General features: G+C 38.1%; 1 protein-coding gene across 2 annotated transcripts; it reads left to right on the top strand.

Moving 5' to 3' along the window:
- Positions 1–113: 113 nt before the first annotated feature.
- GDE1 (glycerophosphodiester phosphodiesterase 1) lies at positions 114–23843 on the top strand. 2 transcript variants are annotated; one of them, XM_069096047.1, is made up of 6 exons: positions 114–282; positions 9909–10084; positions 12271–12376; positions 15286–15378; positions 17974–18185; positions 18696–23843. In XM_069096047.1, exons 2-6 carry the CDS (start codon positions 9978–9980, stop codon positions 18841–18843), a joined length of 666 nt encoding a protein of 221 aa, XP_068952148.1. In that variant the 5' UTR covers positions 114–282; positions 9909–9977; the 3' UTR covers positions 18844–23843. The 2 variants fall into 2 exon arrangements, with proteins under 2 accessions (XP_068952148.1, XP_068952147.1); XM_069096046.1 differs by lacking the exon at positions 114–282 and adding an exon at positions 1101–1535.
- Positions 23844–25807: the final 1964 nt, after the last annotated feature.

Genomic DNA, 25807 nt, shown 5'->3' with positions numbered 1-25807 from the left:
CGCTGTGGGACTACCCAACTAGACTACAACTCCCAGGATTGGATGAGCAGCGTTGCATCCTGGGATATGTGGTTCTCACAGGAGACAAACTTCCCTCTTCCCTCCACCCAGAAAAAGGAGATTGGGAGAAGCCGAAAAGCTCTGTTTTTAATTAAGTCATCTGTTATTCCTGTCGAAGTGGAAGGGACCTTACAATGCTGTCTATCAAACTAATCTGGCTACGCATCACTGGGACTTTAAAAACATCGACATGGTCATGAATTACTGGTCCAAGGCACCCAGGTATATGAACCCTTCCCTGCTTCTCAGAGAGGCCCGAAGTGTTTAAGTGATTTGCCCACGATCATATAGCTATAAGTAACAAGCAGAAGGCAGTTATTTTACTAATTAAGAGGCAGCGGCTTCAGAGAATTCAATTTGATCAAGGTTATACACCGAACGAATGAATGGAAGAGTCAGAACTAGAACCAAATTCTGTTCCATAAACGAATGAATTGATGTAACATGGTATTTTAAAACAAGTTCTCTTATGCTATCTGATCTCTCCTAAGGAAACTTTATATTCACCAGGGTCGTTTCTCTGTAAACAAACTGGTTTATAGATAACATCTCAAGCCTTAGAACATCCTTAGACTTGCATGATGGAAGAGAATTTTATTTAAAAATGGAAATAATAATCACAGGCAGAAAACAAAGCAGCCGTTGAACCCAGATCTCTTCTTAGCTCTTCCGTGATGCCCTTGCTTCCGTAGAACATTTCCAAAACTATTCCACTTGCTTCATTCTTCTGTGAAGTTTAAGTGCCTTACAGTATATGTAATTGCACCGTGTCCACTTCTTTAATCAAATCATTTATATAGAGTGCTTTAATGTTTGCAAAAATGGTTTACAAATATAATTTGATTTGGTCCTCACAATTCCAGGGCCAGCGCCTTAGCCACCGCGCCACCTAGTGGCCCTCACCTGAACGCGGGTGACTTTAGCAAAGGTAGAGTCAGATCGAAGTTCCTCAGGAGCCTCCAAACTGGGTCCTGTTACTATAGCAGTGGCCCCGCCTTGAAAGCCCTGGAGTTCCGAGGTGCTGATTGGTCGGCGGGGAGGCTACCTTTCCGGATGTGCCTCCGCCGGCCATTGTGCGCGCCGGTACCCTCTGCGGGTGACGGCTTCCGTAGTCCCGCTGTCCCGCGCTTCTCTCTCTTCGCGGAGCCCGGCAGGTCCGGGACTCTGTTCCGCAGGCTGCGGGTGCCGGCGCCGGCGCCGGCCCCGACCCCGACATGTGGCTGTGGGAGGAGCAGGGGGGCCTGTTGGCCTCCTTCTCCTTCTTGTTCGTGCTGCTGCTGATCCTGACCCGCAGCCCCTTCAACTCTTGCCTCTTCACCTTCAGCTTCTACCTGCTGCTGCGCTTTTTCAGCTTCGAGCCGGTGCCCAGCCGCCGGGCCCTGCAGGTGCTTAGGCCCCGCGGCCGCATCTCCGCCATCGCTCACCGCGGCGGCGGCCACGACGCCCCCGAGAACACGCTGGCCGCGATTCGGGAGGTAGGCTAGGGGGAGCCCCTCCCCCCCCATCCCCGGCGTCTCCCCTCGCACCTTCCCAGCCTTTGAAGAAATGGGGCCTCCCTGTGCCCCCTGGCCGAATCCGCTGAGCCTCAGTTTCTTCCTCTATAAAATGGGAGGGGGGAGTGTGTGATAAGATAGCCCCCCTGTGACGATCAAGTATAATCATGTGTTGAGGAATGCTTTGCAAATTTTACTTTGATATTCAAATACTGACCATTATTATTTATTATTAAAGGCAGCTAGGTGGTTAGTGGGTGAGAGCTGGACCCGAAAGACCAGAATTCAGATGTGGCCTTGGTCACTTACTAAATTCCGGGACTACCGACTGATCTCTCAACTTGTTTCCCATTTGTAAATGAATTCGAAAGCCCCACCTGTGAGGATCACATATGATCATGTATACGGAAGAAACAGTTTGCAACTCTGTGCTACGTCAATGTGCGTTAGTATTATTCATTATTAAAGGCCGGTAGTTGGATCAGTGGATATGAGTGCTGTACCTAAGAGTCAGGAACACTAGAATTCAAAGGTCCACTCAATCTCATTTTTCCCCATTTGCAAAGTTGGGAGAGGGAGATGATAGCCTCAGTTGTTCCTCAGAGTGACTGTGAGCATCAAACTTTGGTAAAGCTTTGTAAATCTTACAATGCAATATCAATATGAATCATTATTTTTAAATCATTAAAAGCAGCTGGGTGAATGAGCTTAATAGACCTGGAGTCTGGAAGATCAGAGTTCAAAAAGAAGCCTCAATTACTTTTCTAATTGCATTACTGGGGAAAATCTCTTAACCTCTGGCTACCTCAGTTTTCCCATTTGTAAAATGGGGGTGGTGGTGATAGCCCTTGTTCTGCAAGGTAACTGTGAGCATCAAATTTGATTAGGGCAGCCAAGTGGCACCTTGCTGGGCTTGGAGTCAGGAAGACATCTTTCAGAGTTCGACTCCAGGCACTTAGCTTGGTGACCCTGGGCAAGTCACTTAACCCTGTTTGCCTTAGTTCCCTCATCTGAAAAATGTGCTGGAGAAGGAAATGACCAACTACTCTAGTATCCCAAAAGGGATCACAAAGAGTCATACAAAACCGAAACAATATAGCGCTATATAAATGTGGGCTATTATTAATTTCCATCCTCTAGACCAGGGGTTCTTAACATTTTTTTGTATGTCTTGAATCCTTTTGGCAATCTCTTCTACCTCTGGGGCAGGGGATGGGTGCATATTTTTGGGTGGAGGTAGAGGTGCATGTTTTTAATGTTAATGCATAAACTAAATAACACTTAGGAATGCAAAGGAAACCAATTATATTGAAATAGTTATAATTTTTTTTAAAGGTTCAAGATTGGGGAAAGGGGTATTCAATAGGCTCACTATTTTGGGGAAGGGATTAGGGGAGAGTAATATGAAAAATTATAAAATAAAAAAAAGGTTCAGGGATCCCAGGTTAAGAACCTTTGCTCCCAAAAAATAGGCGGCATAACATCTATGGTAGTTCTCTGGCCTCTCTAGTTCCTCTTTTCCCTGTGAGGAACTCCTGTGACCCTTGAAACTGAAGTTTGATGATTTCACTCAAGGTATACTAAGTGATATGTTTAGATAGGACATCAGACTTTGGCATTCAGGTGATCTGGTGGGGCTCTGCTAAATATTAGCTTTATGGCCTTGGGCAAATAATCACTTACAGATTCCAGGCCTCTGTTATTTTAATGTAGGGAAATGAACTAGATGGGGTAGGAAACCTGTGGCCTTGAGGCCACATGTGACCCTCTAGGTCCTCAAATGCTGCCCTTTCACTGAATCCAAACTTTGTAAGACAAATCCCCTCAATAAGGATTTGTTCAGTAAAACTTGGAATCAGTCAAAAAGGACTAGGACCAAGGACCTAGAAGGCTACATGTGGCTTGGAGTTGGCAGGTTCCCCACCTCTGGACAAGATAATGGTTGACCTTTACCTAGTTCTTTAAGGGTTTGAAAAGGACTTGGCAAATTTTATGCTCCAGACAATCCTGGGAAGAGCTGTTGTTATCCTGAACTGACTTTCATTTCCCAGAATCACACAGCTAGTAAGGTGTGTGGCAGGATTTGAACTCAGGTCTGCCTGAGTCTAGGTCCACCTGTTCTACCACCTGGTCACCTCTCTTCTATCTATTTGTCTGTTGTTTTCATCTTTCTGCCCCTTTTTCATGCCATGAGGTACATCATGATCTCAAGGGCTTCACTTTGGGCCCAGTAAAAGTAAGTTTGAAGTCAGGAGACCGAGAAGAACAGAAACAAAAAGGTGAAATGAATACTTGAGTTAGTAGTCATCAGCCAGGATGGAACTCTTGACATTCTCCCTCCTCTACCCCTACCCCCCCATCTCCCCCCACCCCCGCCCCTTGCTTATATGCCAGAGGTCTGATGGGAGGTTGAGCGTCTTCTTTTCTACAATTTCTTGTAGCCTTTATGTGACTTCTTTAAACATCTGATAAAATAGACAACATTTTGGGGCAGCCAGGTGACGTAGTGAGTAAGAAGAGCACCGGCCCCAGAGTCAGGAGACCTAGGATCAAATCCGGGCTCAGATACTTAGCACCACACCCAGAAATAACTGGCCCTGTAACCTTGAGCAAGTTACTTAACCCCAGTTGCTTAAAAACAAAACAAAAAAAACCAAAATGAAATAGACAACATTTTTCATCACAAACTATGATCTTAAAAGCATCAAAGAAAGTAATGAAGAGAAAAATGATAGGAATTAGTTTTCTTCAGGATGAATGCTATCAAAAACTTTCATCTTCCAAATATTTAACGTAAACTGTCTAAAAGTATATATAATACAATGCTAGGGGAGGCTAGGAGGCACAGTGAGTAGAGCACCAGCCCTGGAGTCAGGAGGACCTGAGTTCAAATTCAGCCTCAGACACTTAACACTTACTAACCGTGTGGCCTTGGACAAGTCACTTAATACCAATTGCCCTGCATTCCCCCCTCCAAAAAAGAAGAAAAAAAAATAGCACAATGCTAGACATAGAATAGATAGTAAATATTTGTTGATTGATTTTTTTGTAATAGATGTATGTGTGTGTAATTGAGGACTTTTCTAAGAAAGAAAATTGTTTTGTGTACATAATAATTCTTGTTTCAGAAATAACCAAAAAGCCCAATATTTGCTCTTTCTTAGATGATATTATTGAAAGCAATATGTTTTTTTTCTGTCTGCAGGAAATCCAATTCTGTCTCTTTCTCAGACAACATTTGGTGCCATCTTGCTACAAGTACTCATTAGCACTTGAGCAATTTGAGTGCTGCTCCTCACAAGAAGTAATTGGCCTCTTAAAAAGTCATTTTGGAGTGTAAGGTCTAGATTTTTTTTTTTAATGTTTGAGAACCAGCAAAGTCTAGATACTATTAAGGAAAAAAAAAACACTATGGGAGGACATGGTCTCGTCCGTAAAAGTCAGGGGGAACACATAGTTTATTCTCTTGTTTTCCTTTCACCACCATCCCCTCCCCCCAATTCCTGGTTCCTATTTATAATAGGTTAAAATCCTCTACTCTTTACCATTCAGAACCAGGGAAGAAGTCTGGGAAGAGATACAATTTGTGAAAGATTATAAACAAAAAAGAGGAGGCAAGTTAACAGAAGGGTGTATCACAGAGCAAGACATCATTATCCAAGCCTGGGTCAGCATCAGTTTCTGCTTTTTTTCCTTTGCTTTGTAGATAAGCATCTATTTAATTACTAAAACCAAGGTCACGGCTTTTACATTTTGGGAAAACATTGGAAATGTGCACTAAATTACACAAAGGGTGTGAGTGTGTGTGTGTGTGTGATGTGAATAGCCAAGTGTTACCTTAAATTAGTGCTTATATTTTAGGCCTGTTGTATTCCTCCTTGAGAGAATAATTTTGGGTGGGTGGGTATATTGACAGTTACTGAGTTGAAATTTCCACCTTCTTTCTTTTAAAGATCTGTAGAAATGTAACTGCAACCTGAAAAGTACTAGATAACTCATCTGAAAGACAAAGTAGTTGAATAAAATATACAAAATAGAAGGGAGATGAACAACCAAAAAATCATCTCCAGAATTTTGGAAAATTTAAAAAGTAACAAAGTAAGGGTAACCTTCAATTTGTAGGTATCACCATTCTGATGTCACTTTTTAAATTACTTTCAGTTCAGTTCAATGAGTATATTAAGTATTTCAGTGAGGAGGGAACTCTTGCAATAAAAAATAGCCTCCAGGAGCTACAACATGCATTTTATAACACATAACAATTAAGTAAATACAACATCCTTTAAGAAAGTAAAGAAACACTTAGCAATTAGGAGAATTAGGCAAGACCTTCAGTAGGAAGTGTTGCCCTGAGTTCATCCTGAAGAAAGCTAAGGCTTCTAATGGTGGACCTGAGGAATGCAGTCCAAGGTGGAGATAGAATGCTGAGTCCATGTATTGGGGTGATCAGAAAGAAATCTGGAAAGATAGGCCAGAACTAAATTTCGAAAGGCTTTGAATACCAAACAGGGTAGGTTTTTTTTTTTTTTAAATCTTATCCTAAAGGCAATAGCATTTTAAAGCAGTGCTAGTAGCATGGGCAGACCTCTACTCATGGTGGCTTCAAACTACATGTTAACTCCCATTCCCAAGCCCAGTTAAAAAAACAACAAAGATGCACAGTGTGTATCTTAACTTTTTTTTTTTTTGAGGGGGAAAAGCAGGGTAGTTGGACTTTCCCAAGGTCACATAGCTAGTAAGTGTCAAGTGCCTGAGGTGGGATTTGAACTCAGGTTCTCCTGACTCCAGGGCAGGTGCTCTATTCACTGTGCCACATAGCTGCCCCTATCTTAAATATTTTTTCAGAATTTTTAGGGAGTAATAAGTGCCTTAGTGCTATTCTTTCTTCATTTGAAGATTTATTGAGCAGTTACTGTGTAATATAGTACCGAACTAGTTTGTGGTGAGAAGGGTTTTGAAAAGATATTTTTTCCTGTGAAGTCATAAGATGAAAAACACTGTGTTATCATTGGAAAAGCACTGACTGAAGTCAGACAGTCTAACTTCAAATTAAAACTTTGTCACTATCTCTTCAACCTCAGAAATAGTCACATAGTTTCCTCTTCACTCCAAAATGAAGAGGTTGGACTAGGCTCTAGTAAGGTCTTTTCTGGCTCTGAATCTAAGGCCAGTAACTGTTAATTGTATCAAACATTAAAAGAAAATTGCAACATATATATAAAACATTATTTAACTTTTTGGAAGACTGTGCGGGGAGGAAGTTCCTTAAAAATACTAAATACAAATAACAAAATTTATAATGAAACATGAATAGAATTTGTGTATTCCTGTTTCTTTATCTGGGCTTCAGTGCAAGTAATTGTTAATTTCTATTGATCTTGTAAATTCTTAATATTGAAACTTGGACTTTCCCCCTTTCTGTTATTTTCAGTGTTGTAGATAAGTTAAGATGACCTTAATGAGGAAAAATGAATAAAAGTACAATAGCACTTCATTTTTCTGATACCAGGTAATAAGGAAAACATCTATTCTGTGATGTGAAAGAGACACTATGGACACAGGTGTTGATAAGTTATTGAATCATAAAGATGATTCAGTAACCTTACAAAATGTGCCTTTTAGGGCAGCTAATTGTAATAACATAATCACTTGTGCAAAATATTTTTATAAAGTCCTAAATATAATTGTGTTGGAGAAAAATGATTACAGAAAAAATACAATCATAAAGAGGTTTTTAAGAAATAAATACAAGGTTGATATGAAAATCATAAGAAAGGCATCTGGTGACCCAGAGGAGTATGGCTTATAATACATTATACTATGGAAGGCTTCTCAAAGACAATTAGGCATTATTTTTATGCTTTACAATAATTAAGCTATTGACCAATATTCAGTATAGCTAACAAACAAAATTAAAAACTGTCACCTAGAAACATCTGGGTGTTAAAGGTAAACAAAAGAAATTTGACTCATCCTGAATGTGCAAATAGAATGAGCTATCCAACTAATTGTCAGACCTTGGAAATTAAGCAAGAGCTACTGCATTAAGCAAAGGGGATAGATAAACAGAATCATTATATAAACATTTGTCAGTCATTAATGACAAACATAATTACCAGCCATTTTAAAAGGATAATCCAAGAAAAATTAAAAGTCCTGTATACCACTCTTCTTACTAGTCATTTAGTCTATAACATTTCCAATCTACATTTCCTGCTTTTACCAAATTCACACTGACTAGGGATTCCCCATTTCTTCATATGTGTTCTATACTTTCTACATGATAATTAATCTTTTAAAATTTAAAACGACAACTGACTAAACTATTGGCACTGTATTAGACATTTTCTTAGTCTTAATTTTCATTGTGAAGACTTTTTTCTCTAAAAAAAAATAGGGTTTTTGTTGTTGTGATGTTTAATTGCCAACCTCTTATTTTAGAAATAAAGTTGGCTAATTAAACTTAGAAATGAATCTAAATTTTCTCTGTCTAGAGGATATGCTACCTTCCTGAAGGGACTGATTTAATTTGAATGAATAAAATGTTCCTTAAACTTGAGATTTTGAGGTCTTGATAAAGAGTTATTTTTTTTAAGTAATGACTAACCAGACTCAAGTCAGTACTACTGTAGACTAAACTAAAAGTTCTTGGCCTAATTCAGCCAACAGCTCCTTCCTTCTCTTGAGACTATTGGGAAACAATTATTCTTATCTCATAGGAGTTACCAGTCTGTTAGCCTCCTATGGTAATCTTTATGTTTATATTTATAAGTAATGTATTATCTCCTTACCTCCACTACTTCATAGTATCATCAGCAAAATTTGAGGTTTTTGTGTTCTGAGTGTGAATATATAGATTTTACAGTTTTCAGGAAAAGGATCTTGGTCTGTTTTCTTCTGTACCTTGTTGCTTTTAATTACCACTGCTAGCAAAGTAGCAATTCATCTAACATTACAATTTTCAAATCCCTCTCCTTTCCCCAATTATACATTATACTTGCTGGTACTTAGTATAGTGTATAGAGATGTAAGGATAGAAATATTGGTCTCTTTTGATGCCAACTAACAAGTTACAGCCTTTTGCACAGTTGGATAGTAAGAAATTTGACTACTTTTTAATAGATTTTTTTAAAGTGCTAAACATACTTTTTATTCAGGCCCACCAGGATCATAAAAATATGAGGTTCAGATTATATGCCTCATCTTCCATTTGGCTTCAAGACTGAACAGAACTCACTTCCCTGGTATTAAATCATAATGTAATGTGATTAACCCCACTACTTAAGGTTGAAGACAACATTATTTTATTGTGAAATTTGCTTTGTTGTGGAAGGTTACAAAAAGGACTTTTTAGCTAGGTGTTTTCTTTGCTCAATATATTCTTGATTGAGAGTCTACTATCTAGGGACAGTTGGATATTGTGGCAAAGGTTCTAAGTGTTGGAGTTAGGAGAGACCTGGGTTCAAATCCCAGGCATGCTGCTATTTCCAAAAAAAAGTAGCATAGTGACTGCAGATGGTGACGACACATGCAATCGCCATTTCTTTGACCTCAGTTTTGCCATTTGTAATATGAGGATAATAATACTTAACACACCACCTAGTAGCTCATTGGGATTGTTTTGAGGAAAGCACTGTCTAAGTCTTAAAGTGCCATATAATTAAATTGTTATCACTGCCTCTTGAGGTCACTCATTCTATTTTTGGACAGATCTAATTATTAGGGAATTCAGAAAAGCCTGACTTGCCATTTATCCACCAAGTTCTACCCTATGTCAAACAGAAAAGGCCTAACTCTTCCTCTAAATGACACGTTTTCAGATATTTTAAGACAACCATCATGTCTACATCTAAGTTTTCTTTGCTAGACTAAATATTCATAGCCTTTGAAACAGAATTCCTGCAGCAGGGTCATGACGTCAAGTCCCTTCACCTGGTTACCTCCTTAGGGACAACCCTGCAGCTTGTCAAACCCTTCCCAAAATGTAGTGCCAAGAAATGAACCCAGTACTACCTGTAGCTGTTGTTGGACCATCTTGCTCCAGGCTCTAAACTGTGGTAACCTACATTGGCAGTGCCTCACCCAATCTTACCTCTCCCTGACCAGATATTAATATATTGTTGCCCTGTGTCTCAGTTCCTCAGTGTCCCATTCCCTCTTCCTCATGGGACTGCTAGTTAATCTGTTTAATATTTTAGAATGGATTAGGTTCCGTGACAGAGGTGCCCTCTGAATTTCCTCCCTACAAGTGCCTACCATGTATGAGCTCATCCCTGATAATCTGGTTTAGTAATTGGACTGAAACATAACAATTATGGGCCATTTGACATTAATGTCGTTAATGTTTTTGTTAAGGCAGCTAAGAATGGAGCAACAGGTGTGGAGCTGGACATTGAATTTACGGCAGATGGTGTTCCTGTCCTAATGCATGATGAGACAGTAGATAGGACTACTGATGGAACAGGTCGTTTGAGCGACTTGACATTTGCTGATGTTAGGAAGCTTAATCCAGCAGCAAACCACAGATTGAAGTAAGTACATCACCTTCCCTTTCAGCTATCTTTTTAATTGGTTTGGAAATTGATGGGGGAGATATCCTATACCAATAACTATCATAAATTTGGAAGTGACCTTAAAAGTCTCTCTGGTATATGTACCCTGCTGCTTTGGGGCATTTCAGCAAAGATGAAAGGAGGGCATGATGGCACTCATCTGTTAACTGTCACTTGTGATGTATAATTGCATCAGTTCCTTTAAACTTTCCATATTTCTGTTTCCCAACATTTTAATAATTTTCATTACTAACTCCTATTTTTAAAAAAAAAACTATTCTTTAAAACTCTTAAATTATCCATATTTTTCAGGTGAAGAATTGCATCTAGGACATTTATATAGACCAGATCAATGACAGAAATGTATGGGTTTCATATGTGCTCTTAGTTTTTTTTTTCTCAAAGCATACTTTTTTAACATTTAAATTTATTGCTGGTGTTTAGTATCTATTGTAAGACCTTCATATTTTTTTCTATTTCACTTGCACTAAGCCAATGGTTTTTTGTTGTTGTTTTTAATTTGTGGGTGTTGTTTTTACCTCCTTGGTAATTACTTTGCATTGGTCCCAGATTAACATCATTACATTCCTTCTCACTTCGCCATCTAATAAAATGTAATTAAAATATTTCTAAAACATAATCCATTCTTCTTAGTTTATCTTAATTGGCAAATTTAATAAGCATATTTCAGCAATAATTTAATCATTCAAGTTAAAATTCATGAACATATTAAAACAGGCCTAATGCCTTGAGCCAAGTCTTGCTGTATCGTTTCTTGTGTTTGCACAGGAACACCCTGAACATGTATTCCTAGCATACATACAGCTTATTAACCCAGTTGTGGATATCTATCTATACTCTAAAATGAATGTGACCTTATTTTCCCGGAACAATCACAATGAATGTACAAAAAAGAATTTTAGTAAGAATAGGAAGTACAATTCTTACACTGGCTACTTCTGTTCATTCTTCTGACCACTGCTGCTCACAGTAGTCACCTATACCATTGCTTTGTTATGAGTGTAAAAAGGGCTGGGGAAGTGTTTTGTTTTTTTTTTAACGTATTGGAAAAACTGATTTTTCTTTTTTACCTCTTAACTAAGGGGAGATAAGATAATGGTTAGCCTTCATTTTCTTTATTAGTCCATCTCTGAAAGAAGTATTGTTGGCCTTTCTTCACTGAAATCTTGCATATCATAGTGTAGAGGTGGGACTTTGTTCCCTAAATGCTACAACTATAGACCAGATAGCCTGGTAGGTCTTAACTAGCCCAAAAGACTTCAGTGTGCAAGGCCTTATTTCCTTCATCTGATGACCATAGCTAATTCTGGAGAGGCTCATCAAGTTTACTGCAGTAATACCACAGTGATTTTTTTTTTTTTGGCCTTTTGGAGGGCAATTGGGGTTAAGTAATTTGCCCAAGGTTACACTGCTAGTGTTTTTGTGTGGGTATTAAGTGTCTGAAGCCAGAACCAAACTTGGGTCCTTCTGACTCTGGGGCCGCCCCTACCACAATGATTCTTAAAGACTCTTCTCTAAGGCACAGTTAGGTGGCTCAATGAATAGAGCACCAGCTCTGGAGTCAGGAGGACCTGGGTTCAAATCTAGCCCCAGACACTTGACATACTGATTAGCTGTGTGACATTGGGCAAATCACTTAACCCCAATTGCCTTCTCTCCTCAAAAAAAAAAAGGGAAAAGGAAAAAGAAGAATCTCCAGTAAATACAGAGGGTTTGCAAATGTGCATTTGACAGAGTGAGTACCCGTGTAATAAAATGATAAATTATTAAAGAATTTAAAAGTTGCAACTATTCTTGAATGGTTGAAAGCTGCCTCTCAGGCTCTGAAGTGACTTATTTGCTGCTTATTGGGACATTGGGTCAGAAGCCACAGCCTTAGAGTTCTTTGAAGATAACATATACTTCTTTTTTGTAGACTTACTAAACATAGATTTACAAAACTAGAGTTATGTTACAAATATTATTCATATCGCTTTAAAATTCTCTTTAATTAGATGTGGTTGAGCAGAATAAATGAGGGTTGATGCTATTTCCTTGCACTGCAAGATTAACTTGCAAGAGAGAGGGGAGGTCTGTTCAAATGAACTTTTGTTTTTCTCTTCATTTCCTGTGATCCTCTACCTTATTTTCCTTCCATTTTCTAGGAATAATTTCCCTGGTGAAAAAATACCTACTCTGAAGGAAGCCATTGTGGAATGCCTAGATCATAACCTCACAATCTACTTTGATGTCAAGAGCCATGCAGCTATGGTACAGTTTTATGCCATGGGCCTTTACATGTAAAAAAATCCTATTTAGTCACCAATCATTAACAAATAAATCATTTTAGGTGTGATGTTGTCGTAAATGTATTTTTAATACAAGTATATCCTGCTTAAATCTCATCATAAAGAAATACAAATTCATAGGATAATGTAGAAAATGTATTGTTCCATAATTCTTAATTACCTCCCAATGGGGAAATCCAAATATTTTAGCATATTGGGGAAGCACAGAGAAGAAAAAAGTCAGGCAGTTTTTACTAGCAAAAAACATAGAAAAGAATACTGATCAGATCTGGATCTCTTAAAATGATAGTTTTATCCAGAGACCTAGTTAAGTAAACAATTTAAAAACCTAGAAAAAATTGCTCAAATAAACCACTTTAAAACTAAAAACTGTAAGCTTCTGATGCCCAGTGTATTGCCAGTTGCTTTTGACTGATAAATTTAAGATTTCAGAATCTAGACTATTGAGGATGTTTATATAGGTGGCTTACAGGTATATTTTCCTTTCACATAGATCTTGTCCCAAGGGAACATGGTTTCTGATAAAGTGTTTTTTGACATATCTAAGGGCATTCTTTTTTTTTTTTTTGAAGCAATCAGGGTTAAGTAACTTGCTCAAGGTTACACGGCCAGTTATTTCTGGGTGTGGTGCTGAGTATCTGATCCAGGTCATCCCAACTCTGGAGCCGGTGCTCTTACTCGCTGAGCCACCTGGCTGCCCCTAAGCAATTGGGATTAAGTAACTTGCTCAAGGTTACACGGCCAGGTGTTTCTGGGTGGGTGCTAAGTGTCTGAGCCTGGATTCGATCCACATGTCATCCCAACACTGGAGCCGGTGCTCTTACTCGCTGTGCTACCTGGCCTCCCCCTAAGTTTTTTTTTTTTTTAAGCAATCAGGGTTAAGTAACTTGCCCAAGGTTACACGGCCAGTTATTTCTGGGTGTGATGCTGAGTGTCTGATCCCGGGATTCGATCTCTAGGTCATCCCAACACTGGAGCCGGTGCTCTTACTCGCTGAGCCACCTGGCCTCCCCCTAAAGGGCATTCTTTTATTAGGAAGTCACTTTTTAAATATGTTTTTTAAAAGATTTGCTACATTCTTAAGTTTTATATCCTAGAAACAAACTTTTTTTCCCATGAAAACATAGGCACATTATTATAATGAAAATCATTGGTAAAACATAGCTTAGTTTATAGCCAGCTTTTCAATAATATATTTTATAAAATAAGATGCATCCATACATAAAGTGAGATACAGGGGTGATGATTTTGCTTCCACCCCTACCCCCCAGCTAATAGAGCAGACAGGAGCTTGTTCTATCTAAATAATGTTTCATTTGCCTAGAGATTCCTGATTATGCTACATAACAATATATTCAGTCACTGGACAAACCCAGAGGAAAGCCCCAGTTCATTTCCATGTACTGAGGAGGTCCAGTTGCTTCTGTGCCAGGGATGCGAATGGAAATAGAATTCCTGATGAGTTCCTATTGTGGTGGGAGTAGAGAGAGGTTTGGGTACCTATTCAGGATCTACTTGGCTCTCTCTCTCTTTCTTCCTTTATCCTCCAATATTCTGCTAATAACCACTAGAATAGTAATTTAACTTAAATGTTGGGTTGTACTTGGTGATTTAGTGTTTTAAAAAGTTTTTAGAGTAGTAAAAAAAATTAAAAGGCTATCAAAATGTACCAAGTATGATTTCGTTACCAAGGAGTACCAAGTTATATTTAAATGACTTGGATGTACATAAAAATTAAATGACTTGGATGTACTTGGAACTCTCAAAGGAAAATAAAGCAGCATACAGAATTTAAATTCATACTATCAAAGAATTAAAAAAACATTTATCTGTGTAAAGGCAGTTCTCATTCACTGTTGAAAAGAAGAGACTTGGATCATTTCTAAATCATTTATATGAAACTCTTATTGCTTATATTTGAATATTCTATGACTGATATTCTGGAAATGTCCAGTATTTTACATAAAATAATGTCTAGTATTATAATATGAATATTATTACATATAATAGAATATTATATGTTTTATATATAATATAAATTATCTAATATATTGTATTGTATATCATATAATTAATCATATGATATATATTATATGATTATTTAAGTATTATAATAATAAAATAAAATATCCAGCATTTCAAATAAAATAATGAGACTGTATGTCTATATGCAAAGCTGTTCATCTCTGTTCACCCTATTCATCTCTAATTCACTTGGTGCTAGAGATAGATGAAATCACTTCTTACAGGACATTAGAGCTAGAATGGAACTTGTTTAGAGATGATCAAGTCTCATTTGGTAGATGAGAAGAGGCCTAGAGAGATGAAGTAATTTCCTCAAGGTCACAGCAGAATCTGAGAGCTTGATTCTCCTGACCCTGCCCAGGGTTCTTATGCTGTGCCATCTGTGCTTTCTTTTATGTGCTTGGGCTCTGACCTGAGGAGAACCCCCGTTCTCTGAGCTCCCTATTTTCCTAGCTAATGACTATTCTAGAATTGTGGAAATGTTTATCAAATATTTTAGCTTAAAGGAACTTTCCTAAAGGCTAAACCAGGATATGGGGAAAGGAATTTCAAACCTTTCCTTCTAGGAACATCCCACCTGTACAATGAAGAGGTGAGACTACCAACAAAGAAGTAGAAAACAAAAGTAGCAATGCCACAGCTTCTGCCCTATGTGATGTGAGTTTAAACATTTGAGATTTTACTGTATTTCTTTTAGCATCTCTCTCTGATACCCTCCCTCCCATCCAATGTGATAACCTCTCTGAATTACTTGGCATTGCTATAGACAGTACATGATTAATTCTTGTTGACTGACGTATTTTAAATGGCTTTGTACATATGAATCTCTCATTTTCTTCTCTATAGGCTGCTAATGCTCTAAAACATATGTATGTGGAATTTCCTAAGTTATACAACATGAGTATTGTCTGTTCTTTCATGCCAGAAGTTATCTATAAGGTAAAATATAATCTTTTTAAAAATTACTTATGATCTGTGATGATGATAACATTGATATATCAGTGTAAGTGTTGAGTTGAAATGAAGTAGTAGCATTTGATAATCTATATATATCCTATCACCAACCCATCTGCCTCCTTTGTAATAAATAGCACCATTTTTTCAAAATGAGTTGGAGGCTTATTAGCCTTTGACAGTGGAATGGGGCATCACTAGCTATGACCTATATGGGTATTAACTTCCACATTTTTTAGTACTGAATTTTACCCAGATAAATCAGTCAATCAATAAGGGCTCATTAAGTTCCTACCATGTGTCAGTTACTTCACTAAGTGATGGGGATGTGATTATAGCAACTTACATAATCCTGACTTTCGAAAAGCTTGCATTCTAATGGGACAAACAACAAGGTCACGTGTAAGTTTACACAGAATGAATATAAAGATTGTAAATGCAAATGAAAGGCTTCATATTTTGTACTTGAGCTGAAAGAAAAGGAATTGTGTGAGGTAGAGATAAGGACATTCCAAGGACAGCCAGTGGAAAGGCATGGAGATGGGAGATGGAGAGTCATGTGTGAGGAAAAGAAGGCCATTTTGGTTGCATCAGCCTGCAGAGTACAGGAGGGGAGTGATATCCATTGAGGTTATAGAGATAGGTTGGAACCAGGTTTTGAAGAGCTTTTAAAGGTAAATAAGAGTTTATATTTGACTACAAAAGCAATAGAAAACCACTGGAATTTATTAAGTACAGGATTGAAAGGGTCAGAGTTGTGCTTAAGGAAAATCACTTTAATGGTAGTATGGAGGAAAGACTATAATGGGGAGAGACTTAAGGTACAGAGACCTATTAGGTCATTTCAGTAATCTAGTTAAGAGGTATTGAGGGTCTGAATTAAGGTAGTGACTGTCAGATGAGAGGAATTAAATGTGTGAAATGTTATGGAGGTAGAAACAGCAAGATTTGTCAACCGGAATGGATACATGTGGTGGTGGAGAGTGAAAAACCAAGGATAACACTGGGATTATGAACCTGGGAGACTGGAAGAATGGTGGTGCCTTTGAAAGAAATAGGTAAGTTTAGAAGAAAAATGAGTTTTGGGAGAAGGAAAATTGAGTTTTGCCTTGGATGTGTTGAATTTGAGATGTTTCCAGGACTACCAGTTTGGAATGTCTATTAGGTGAAGTGGGACTAAAGCTCAGAAGACAGACTAGAGCTGAATATATTGATCTGATCTGAGAGTGGTCTGTGGAGAGATGAAAAATCTATGGTTGAGCTGATGAAGTCACCAAGAGTATGTAGAAAGAGAAGAGGGCCCAGGACAGAATCTTGGGGAAATGTGTGGAACCCATAGTTAGGAGGAATGATATGAATGATAAGTCAGCAAAGTAAATGTAGAAAAGTGGTCATATAGATAGGAGGAGGACCAGAAAAGAGTAATGTCATAAAAACCCTGAGAGGAAAAAGTTACCTAGTAGGAGAAGGATGATCAACAATGTCAAGTACAGTAGATGGGAAGAGGGAGGAATAAGCATTAAGTGCTTACTGTATGTACCAGGCACTGTGCTAAGACTTTGCAATTTACCCTGTTTGATCATAGGTTGAGAAAGGATGGGGATAAAAAAAACGACTAATAGATTTGGCAATTAAGAGACTGTTAGTAATTTTGGAAAGAGAAGTTTTAGTTGCCTTATGAAGTTGGAAGCCAGCCTGCAAAGGTTTGAGGAGAATGGCTGGAGCAGAAATCTGGTGAAGATGAGAAGCAGTAGGTTCTAGGACACATGTAGAGAAGTTGACCTTAGGAGATAGGGGATCAATTAAGGGAGTCTGACCTTAACATATATTAAACATTTTAACCCTTAATATTAGAAAATACTGAAACTGCCTTGTAATCATTTAAATTTTTTCTATTTTTTTAAAAGGATTCTTTGTGAATAACTAGTATTATTTCATGCAATGTGCTGAAAAATCCTCAACTACAGATTTTCAAATTTAGTACCTAAGTACTAAATAGAAGGGATTCCTAAGATCATCTATCCCACCAGAAGTGTCAAACACATGGCAGGCTCACATGTGGCCTGCAAGACTCCTGAGTGCAGCCTGAACCAGATTAAAATGTATTTGGGAAATATTTAACAAGATAAAAATACAATTGAGCATAGATAATATTTCAGTTTAAAACTAATTCAAGATGAGGCCCACAGGGATCCTTGTGTACAGCTTAACGGCACCCATTTCTGTTTGAATTTGATACCACTGGTTTATCATCACCCTTCCCTCCCATTTTACATTGAGGAAACTGAGCTCCAAAGAAGTGATAAGGCTTTCACAAAGCCACAGCACAACGAAGAATTTATGATTTATTTGCTTAATAGAAAAGGGGTGGGGAGGGAGATCAGGAAGAGGAAGTTGGGTTAGGAAAGCAGTCTTATAACTGTAGGCAGTTATTGAATCTTGGGGTTGTTTTAAGCAAAAAAGGAATCCACCCTGCAGATTGTAATTTCTGTTGTGTTAAGTACATTCACCAAATCTAAAGGCATAATTTAAAACTCTTTCCTTTGTGACTTCACTCATTATTCTCCAAAATTCTTTCAGATGAGGCAGGCAGATCGTAATGTTGTGACAGCTTTAACCCATAGACCTTGGAGCCTTAGCTATTTTGGAGATGGGAAACGGCGCTTTGATTCTCTTTGGAAACATTTTTTATATATGCTGTTGGATATTCTCCTAGATTGGAGTTTGCATAATATCTTGTGGTACCTTTGTGGAATTTCAGCTTTCCTTATGCAGAAGGATTTTGTATCTACGTGAGTTGAAAATTTTTTATCATTTCCCATCACCTTGCTCTGATGCTTTTAAGGAATAAGAAAGATATTTTTCAATGGAAGTTTCATCAACATGGTAGCACACTAGCTCTTTTTAAAAAGTGAGGGAAAGTGAAGAGATTGCAATTGTGACATGGGTTGTATCCTCCCTTTCCCTTTTTCTTCCTTCCATTAAATCCCAACTTTTCACCATTGAACCTTCTGTTCTTGAATCCCTCAACCTCTGAACCACATGTTTTGACAATAATTGAAATTATCTGTTTCTGTTGCTTACATGTTTTCTCAGTCTTAATGCTCTTAACAGATTATAAACCCTTTGAAGATATAGTCTCTTTTATCTTCCGTATTCCCGAGCATTTCTCTGTACCTTGCTTATTGAAGGTTGCCTAATAACTTGCCTAATATTGCCAAGTAATGGTTCTAGTTACGAAAGATAGTTGTTTAGTACCCTAATAGACTGTCTCTGCGTCTCTCCCCTTCCCTTTCTTCCAGGGCTTATTTGAAGAGGTGGTCAGCTAAAGGGATCCATGTCGTCGGCTGGACTGTGAACACTTATGAAGAGAAAAAATTCTTTGAGAGCCATCTTCACTCCAGCTATATAACAGACAGCATGTTAGAGGACTGTGGTCCTCACTTCTAGACCACTGCCCTTTTGCAGGGACTTTGGTTTCAGAAACCTCTGCTGTCCTTGTTCAAGGAAATCTAAATAGCCGAATGTAGCCCTGAGTTCTTGAGAATCAGGTGGTTCACAGAAGTATTAGTCAGAAGTTGCATTTTAACTTGAATCAGAGCAGAATGGTGTGGTTGGCACCAGACTCCGTAGTGCGCTTGAGTTCGTCATGGCTGATCTTGGGGACTTGGGTCTGTGAGGAGGTTTGCCACTGCTTGCCCCTGATACCACTGAGCTTTATACAGAGACTCGGTAGTGATAAGCACAGATTCATGTAATTTGTACATGTTTAAAGAAATAATTGCAAATGTAATGCAAAATGCATGTTGACTCACACTGGACTTTTCTTTTCACACTTAATGTCTTCTTCTACTATTTGTTTTTGGCCATGTTGAACTATGTATTATGGAAGTCAGATTGGGGAACCATACTGATAAAATCGTTAAGGTGTATATTAAACATACAGCGCCCTAAGTAATAAACAATTTGAGAAAAAAATGGGATGTAATGTAGTGGACAGAGTTTACTTTTTCATGTTAATATAAGGCCCCATCAAGTACGTTGGGCATGCTGATTATTAACATAGCATTTTAAACACAAATCATAGGAAAGTATTGAAACTTGCTGGTAAGATTATTTTAAAGCATTTGAGATATAACAGATATAACTGTGCTACCTAGTGACTACAACGAACAACAATCTTTTAGACCCTCGTGAATTTCTTCCATGTAACTTCCATTGCTACTTCAAATGAATTAAATTGTATAATGCCTCTATAATAATTTGAGTAAACATTTTAGGAATTCTTCCTAATGGCCTCTCTTAGCCCTTCCACTGAATCTCCCTACCAAAAAAGGAACCAACCATTCTTTTTAGTTAAAGCCATTCTTTTCTAAAGCTTTATTCTAGGCTGAAGAATATAAGATAGCTAAGAATAACCTCCTTAAGTCAGTCCTAATTGACCTACTGCCTATTGCATTGCTCCTAAGTCATTCCAGATTTTCTCTTTGACTTCATTCTATTTATCTGCCAGGCCCAGTTTTTTTTTTTTTTGTAAGCAATTGGGGTTAAGTGACTTGCTCAAGGTTACACAGCCAGGTGTTTCTGGGTGGGTGCTAAGTGTCTGAGCCTAGATTCGATCCCCAGGTCATCCTGACACTGGGGCCAGTGATCTTACTTGCTGTGCTACCTGGCCGCCCCCAGGCCCAGTTTTTAATACCATTTCTAGCACTTAAGTTAAGAATGCCTTTTGAGGATCATAGATCTATAGAAAAAATATTTGAAATACACTTAACTATATCAGGATTTCATCACTGGGGTGCTCTCTCTGCAATGATGTATATATCACACCATTATGCATTTTATTAGATTGTTTTCATAAGTGATGGTGTCCAGAAATTTTCATCATGTAGTGACTGAGCCTCTCATGATTTGCCTAGGTAGACTGGTCTTTGGACATTAGATACTCTGCTTTTTTTTTTTTTAAGATACTAGAGTGGTTTGCCATTTCCTCCCTCAGCTCATTTTACAGATAAGAAACTGAGGCAAATAGGGCCAAGTGACCTGCGCATGGTCACGTATCTAGTAAGTGTCAGAGGTTGACTATGAACTCAGGAAGATGAGTCCTGACTCCAGGTTCACCATTTCACCTTGCTGCCCAGATGCACTATCTTATGAGCTCAAATATCCAAAAGCCTCTCTGGCTAAGTAATATTGTCCACTACTGGCCCACAAGCTTCTACAAGCAGGTTAATCTCTACCCCATAATGAGGCATTATCATTATAGTAGAACTTTACCAGAGGATTATATAAAGGAAAAAGTAAGAATTATTTTCGGTGGGCTTTCCATATCTTTGGCACCAGTCAGTCCCTCCAGCACCAGTCTCACTTGTTCTAATCCAGCTGCTTTTACTTTTTGTTCTCTTTATTCCTATTTCTACCTCCTGTAAGGGCAGAATCCAAGTGTGGTGGGTAAACTGTCATCAATGGTAAAAGTAACATAAAAAATATTTGTGGATTGCTTTCATTTATATATGTTGCCCTTCCATTTTCATCCTTAAATGCCCTTTGCCACTGTGATAGAAATTAAAGCTCCCTATGGATGATGAGACTCTCTGAAGGTTCCTGTTTTTGGAACATATCCTGCTTGCATCAAGCCCCTAGAACATTAATTACAGAGCCCCCTGGATCCATAATTATTCACACATTTGGTCTAACTCCAAGTGAATGGAGAATGTGTCTGGATGTCTATGTATACTATAGTATACTATGTATATTATAGCACCTGGCCCATAGTAAACACTTAATGTTTATTGTTTACTGACCAGAAGTGAACAAGTTAGGTCCAGAATTAAACAAAAGATGAGACTAAATTACTTTTAAGAAATCACAAAGCTCCTTTAATTATGCCACATCTCTTCCACCAACAAAGGCCCATCTTTTTTATACCAATAGTGTACCAATGTTACATAACTGTGTGACGTAGCGTCAACAATCTTTGGAAAACAGTATTACACAAAGGACAATAGACAAAACTGAAGAAGTAGAGTCCAGGATGTTATAAGGGAAGTACTTGATTGAAAAAAGATGAGCAGGTCATTTGGCAAGAGAGAATACTTCAATTGTCTCCTGACGTCAGGAGAAATCAAAGAAGGCCCTCCAGCAGATTAAGTGGATCCGCTGTACTTCATGTATGGGAGGCCATGTGCAGAAGTCTGGATAGGTTGTGATAATGATTGGAGGGAACATCCAAATTGAGATCAGAATGAGCAGAGGACCATAAGCCTAGGACCATCAGTCTGTCCAGTTATATTCCCTTAAGGCATCAGCTGACAGAAGGTGGGAAAAGAGATTTAACCGTTTGATTACCCTTCTTAATAAGAATGGTGATAGTGTACTTTGCAACTATCTTCTTTGATCCTAAATAACTCTGGGAGGTAGGTTTTGTCCCCATTTTATAGATAGGGAAAGTGAGCCCATGGTCACATAGCTGGTAAGTGTCTGAGATTGGACTTGAACTCAGGCCTATCTGTTCCCAGGCCCGTATAGCAACCTGGCTGCCTTCTTGGTTCAAGGCTGGGCTCTTTCGGTGAGATACCTTACCCTAACTTAAATCTTCATCTCTGTAGCCTAGGTCATAACAAAACAATGATCAAATGTTTGTCTAATAATGGTGAAAAAGCTCTGGGATGAAGAGTTCCCCAGTTGTTTTAAGCTCTACATTTTTTCTGTCACCCTATGCAAATGAGTATCTAGACAAAAGTTTCCTGGCAGTCTAATAGACTGATATAGAATAGTTCCTGCTGGTCTCACATGCAAATAAATCCACTCAGTTTTATATCTTTTAAAAAGTGTAGAATAATCCAATTACTTTTTTTTTTTAAGCAATCGGGGTTAAGTAACCTGCTCAAGGTTACATGGCTAGTTATTTCTGGGTGTGGTGCTAAGTATCTGTATCTGAGCCTGGATTTGATCCCCAGGTCATCCTGACACTGGAGCTGGTGCTCTTACTCGCTGTGCTACCTGGCTGCCCCAATCCAATTACTTCTGAAGATGAGAAAGTTCAAGTGCACATATCTCTGTCTCCAGCCTAGAATTGATGTCTAAAAGGGTCACACACCAAAGTATTCAAATAGCCAGCCTACTTTCTATATATATTCCATAGTTACTGAAAAACCAGGGTTCATTTTCTTCCTGCTCAGACTCTAGGTGCCTGATCTTGTATAAAGTCACTTAAACTCAGTGCCTCTGGTCACCAAAACTAAAAGTTACACCATCAGTGAAGATCTACATGGGTTCCTTCTAGCAACCTTCCTAATTTGGAGTTTCTGACAATGATAAAACTACAAGTCTGGACCAAAAGAAAAAAAAGTGGAATGAAAAAAATTAAGACAAAGAAATTTTGATTCATATTAAGTGATACAGCATAGAGAAAGCAGAATCAGAATGTACACACTGATCGTGGCTATAAACAACTAGATCCATAAAAACACAGATAAGAGATTTCAGAAGGAGACATGGAAGCAAATGGGATAACTTATTTTAAACTAAAAATATGCATCTTTAAAACAATTTGTGATTTCATGAATGAATGTTTTATGTATGTTTTCTTATTTTGTTGAGGTTGTTAACTTTAGAATATATAACTTAGAAAAGGAAAATAAATATGGTGGTACTTTTATATTAAGTTGACACAAAAAATAATTTGGGGAGGAGATTATATGACAAATATGCTAATTTGGTGATAACATACATCCTTAGTCACAGGCCTCATTCACTACTGGAAACCAAGGGGGCAGCTCCTAAGGAATGTATCTTTGGTCTGTCACATCTGTAACACGATAGCTTTGGGAGTTGAGGTCTATAGACCGACCTCTGGAATGTATGTGGCAACTGTGGGAATCATTACATGATAGTTCTGTTGGTACAAGGCTCAGAGAAACCCTTTGAACTCTGAATGGAAAGCCATTTGATGAAACATTTGCCTGAGGCCATAAGCCTTTCATTATCTCTAGGCCCAAATCTGTGTTACTCTTAACCTAACCTAGCCCTTCATTGTCCAGCTACTTCCCACCCTTGATTCTACCAAAATATCTATAACCCAAATATGTTACCCTTAAACTAGCCTAGCCCTTCATTGTCTGTCATCTCCTGGTAACCTTCATCTATTTCCCACCCTTAATTCCATTCCCGGAGTCTGACCTCAGTTCCATCAAAGATCCTCCTTAGATTCCTCCTCAAGACTCTCCCCAAACCCCTCCTCTAGACCACCCCTAGATCCCTCCCACAGTCTTTCTGTATATAAGATCCATCTTGCCTTCCTGAAGGTGCTGAGAATAATCTAGCACAGACTCAGTGTCAGATTATTCTGGCCTACTTGTCCAACACAAGTGTCACAAATACTTATACTCCTTGAGAGCCTACCCATTATGGCAAATCTTTAATAAACTTTGTTTTACTGACTTAGAGAAGGCTTGAGTTGAATTCATTTGGCAGGACCTGGTGGGTTGATATTTTGGGGTCTCGAGTACCTCTAAACCCCCAAATCTCAACACAGGGAAATTCTACACAGGTCATCTTGTTCTTGTAACAGGGAGAGATAGTTTCCCTCATTGGGGCCCATTCATGAGTTATAGTTTGCCATAGTGTCCTTGGGCTGGGGAGAAAACTGGGATGGATAGTGTTTTCAGGCTTAGGGAGATATATGATCTTGGAAATGGGGTCCAAGCACAAGCACCCTATCAGAAATATTTTTAATATGATCATAGATGTATAGCCTAGATCAGATTTCATGCCATCTTGAACGGGAGAGGAGAGGAAGGGGAGAAAATTTAGAACTCAAAATCTTATAAAAATGTTGAAAACAAAATAAATAATTTTTTTAAAAAGAAAAAGAAAACCACTATGTTTCCTTCATTCATTTTGAAACCCTTGTGTTTATATTGTCCATAGTTCTGTTAAGTCAATGGCTTTATTGAAATCAAAGATTGGGATTTCATCCTACAAGGAAATATTGCTATACATTCATAATGATCACATCTGAAAGTGGCATTTAAATAAGAATTACAACTGCAGTGAGATTTGAGAATGACATAACCTAGGAATAAAAGCCCAGGGATTTTATCTTTGTCCCCAAATTCCCTTCAATACACAATAGTGACAACTGCAATTTTAGTCTCAGTTTGCTTAAGGGCAGAGAGGCTAAGTAATACACAGCTAAAGTACTTTAGGGATGGGGGATTTAAACCTAGATCTTCCAAACTCTTATCCATGCCAGGCTGCTTCTTTTGTTGTTTTTTTTTTCATTTGTTTGGATCTGTTTAATAGTATCTTGATTTCTCATAAGGTCACTAGCTTCCATTTGCTCCAATCTAATTCTGAAGGAATGATTCTCTTCAGTGAGCTTTTGAGAGAAATGAGAATGATGCAAGAAAATTATGAAATGAAAGTCAACAACCTGACTGAAGAAAATAACACCTTAAAAAAGAGACTAACTCAAATGGCAAAAGAGGCTCAAAAAGGCAATGAGGAGAAGAATGCCTTAAAAAGCCGAATTTTCCAGATGGAAAAAGAATCTCAAAAGCTCACTGAAGAGAATCATTCCTTCAGAATTAGATTGGAGCAAATGGAAGCTAGTGACCTTATGAGAAATCAAGATACTATTAAACAGTTCCAAATAAATGAAAAAATAGAAGGCAATGTGAAATACCTCATTGGAAAAACCACTGACCTGGAAAATAGATCCAGGAGAGATCATTTAAAAATTATTGGACTACCTGAAAGCCATGATCAAAGTAAGAACCTAGAAATCATCCTTCAAGAAATTCTCAAGGAAAACTGCTCTAATGTTTTAGAACCAGAGGGCAAAAGAGAGGTTGAAAGAATCCACTGATCACCTCCTGAAAAAGATCCCAAAAAGAAAACTCCTAGGAATATTATAGCCAGGTTCCAGAGTTCCCAGATCAAGGAGAAAATATTACAAGCAGCCAGGAAGAAACAATTTGAATATTGTGGAAACTTAATCAGGATAACACAGGATCTGGCAGCTTCTACACTGAAGGTATGAAGGGCTTGGAATATGATATTCCAGAGGTCAAAGGAGCTGGGATTAAATCCAAGGATCACCTACCCAGCAAAACTAAGTATCACGTTTCAGGGGAAAATATGGTCATTCAGTGGAATAGAAGACTTTCAAGCATTCTTGATGAAAAAACCAGAGTTGAATAGAAAATGTGACATTCAGATACAAGAAGCAAGAGAAGCATGAGAAGGTAAATAGGAAAAAGAAATCATAAGGAACTTATCAAAGTTGAACTATTTACATCCCTACATGAAAAAAATGATAATTGTAACTGATGAAACTTTTTTCAGTATGAGAATAGTTGAAGGGAGTAGAAAAACATATACACACATACATACTTATATATGTTTATAT

Source organism: Petaurus breviceps, unplaced genomic scaffold (assembly GCF_028583685.1).
Source record: "Petaurus breviceps papuanus isolate PSGF00001 unplaced genomic scaffold, PetGlider_PUasm1.0 229, whole genome shotgun sequence".
Taxonomy (NCBI): Eukaryota; Metazoa; Chordata; class Mammalia; order Diprotodontia; family Petauridae; genus Petaurus; species Petaurus breviceps.
Note: the sequence above shows the minus strand (reverse complement) of the source record. Positions and strands in the feature narration are given on the sequence as shown.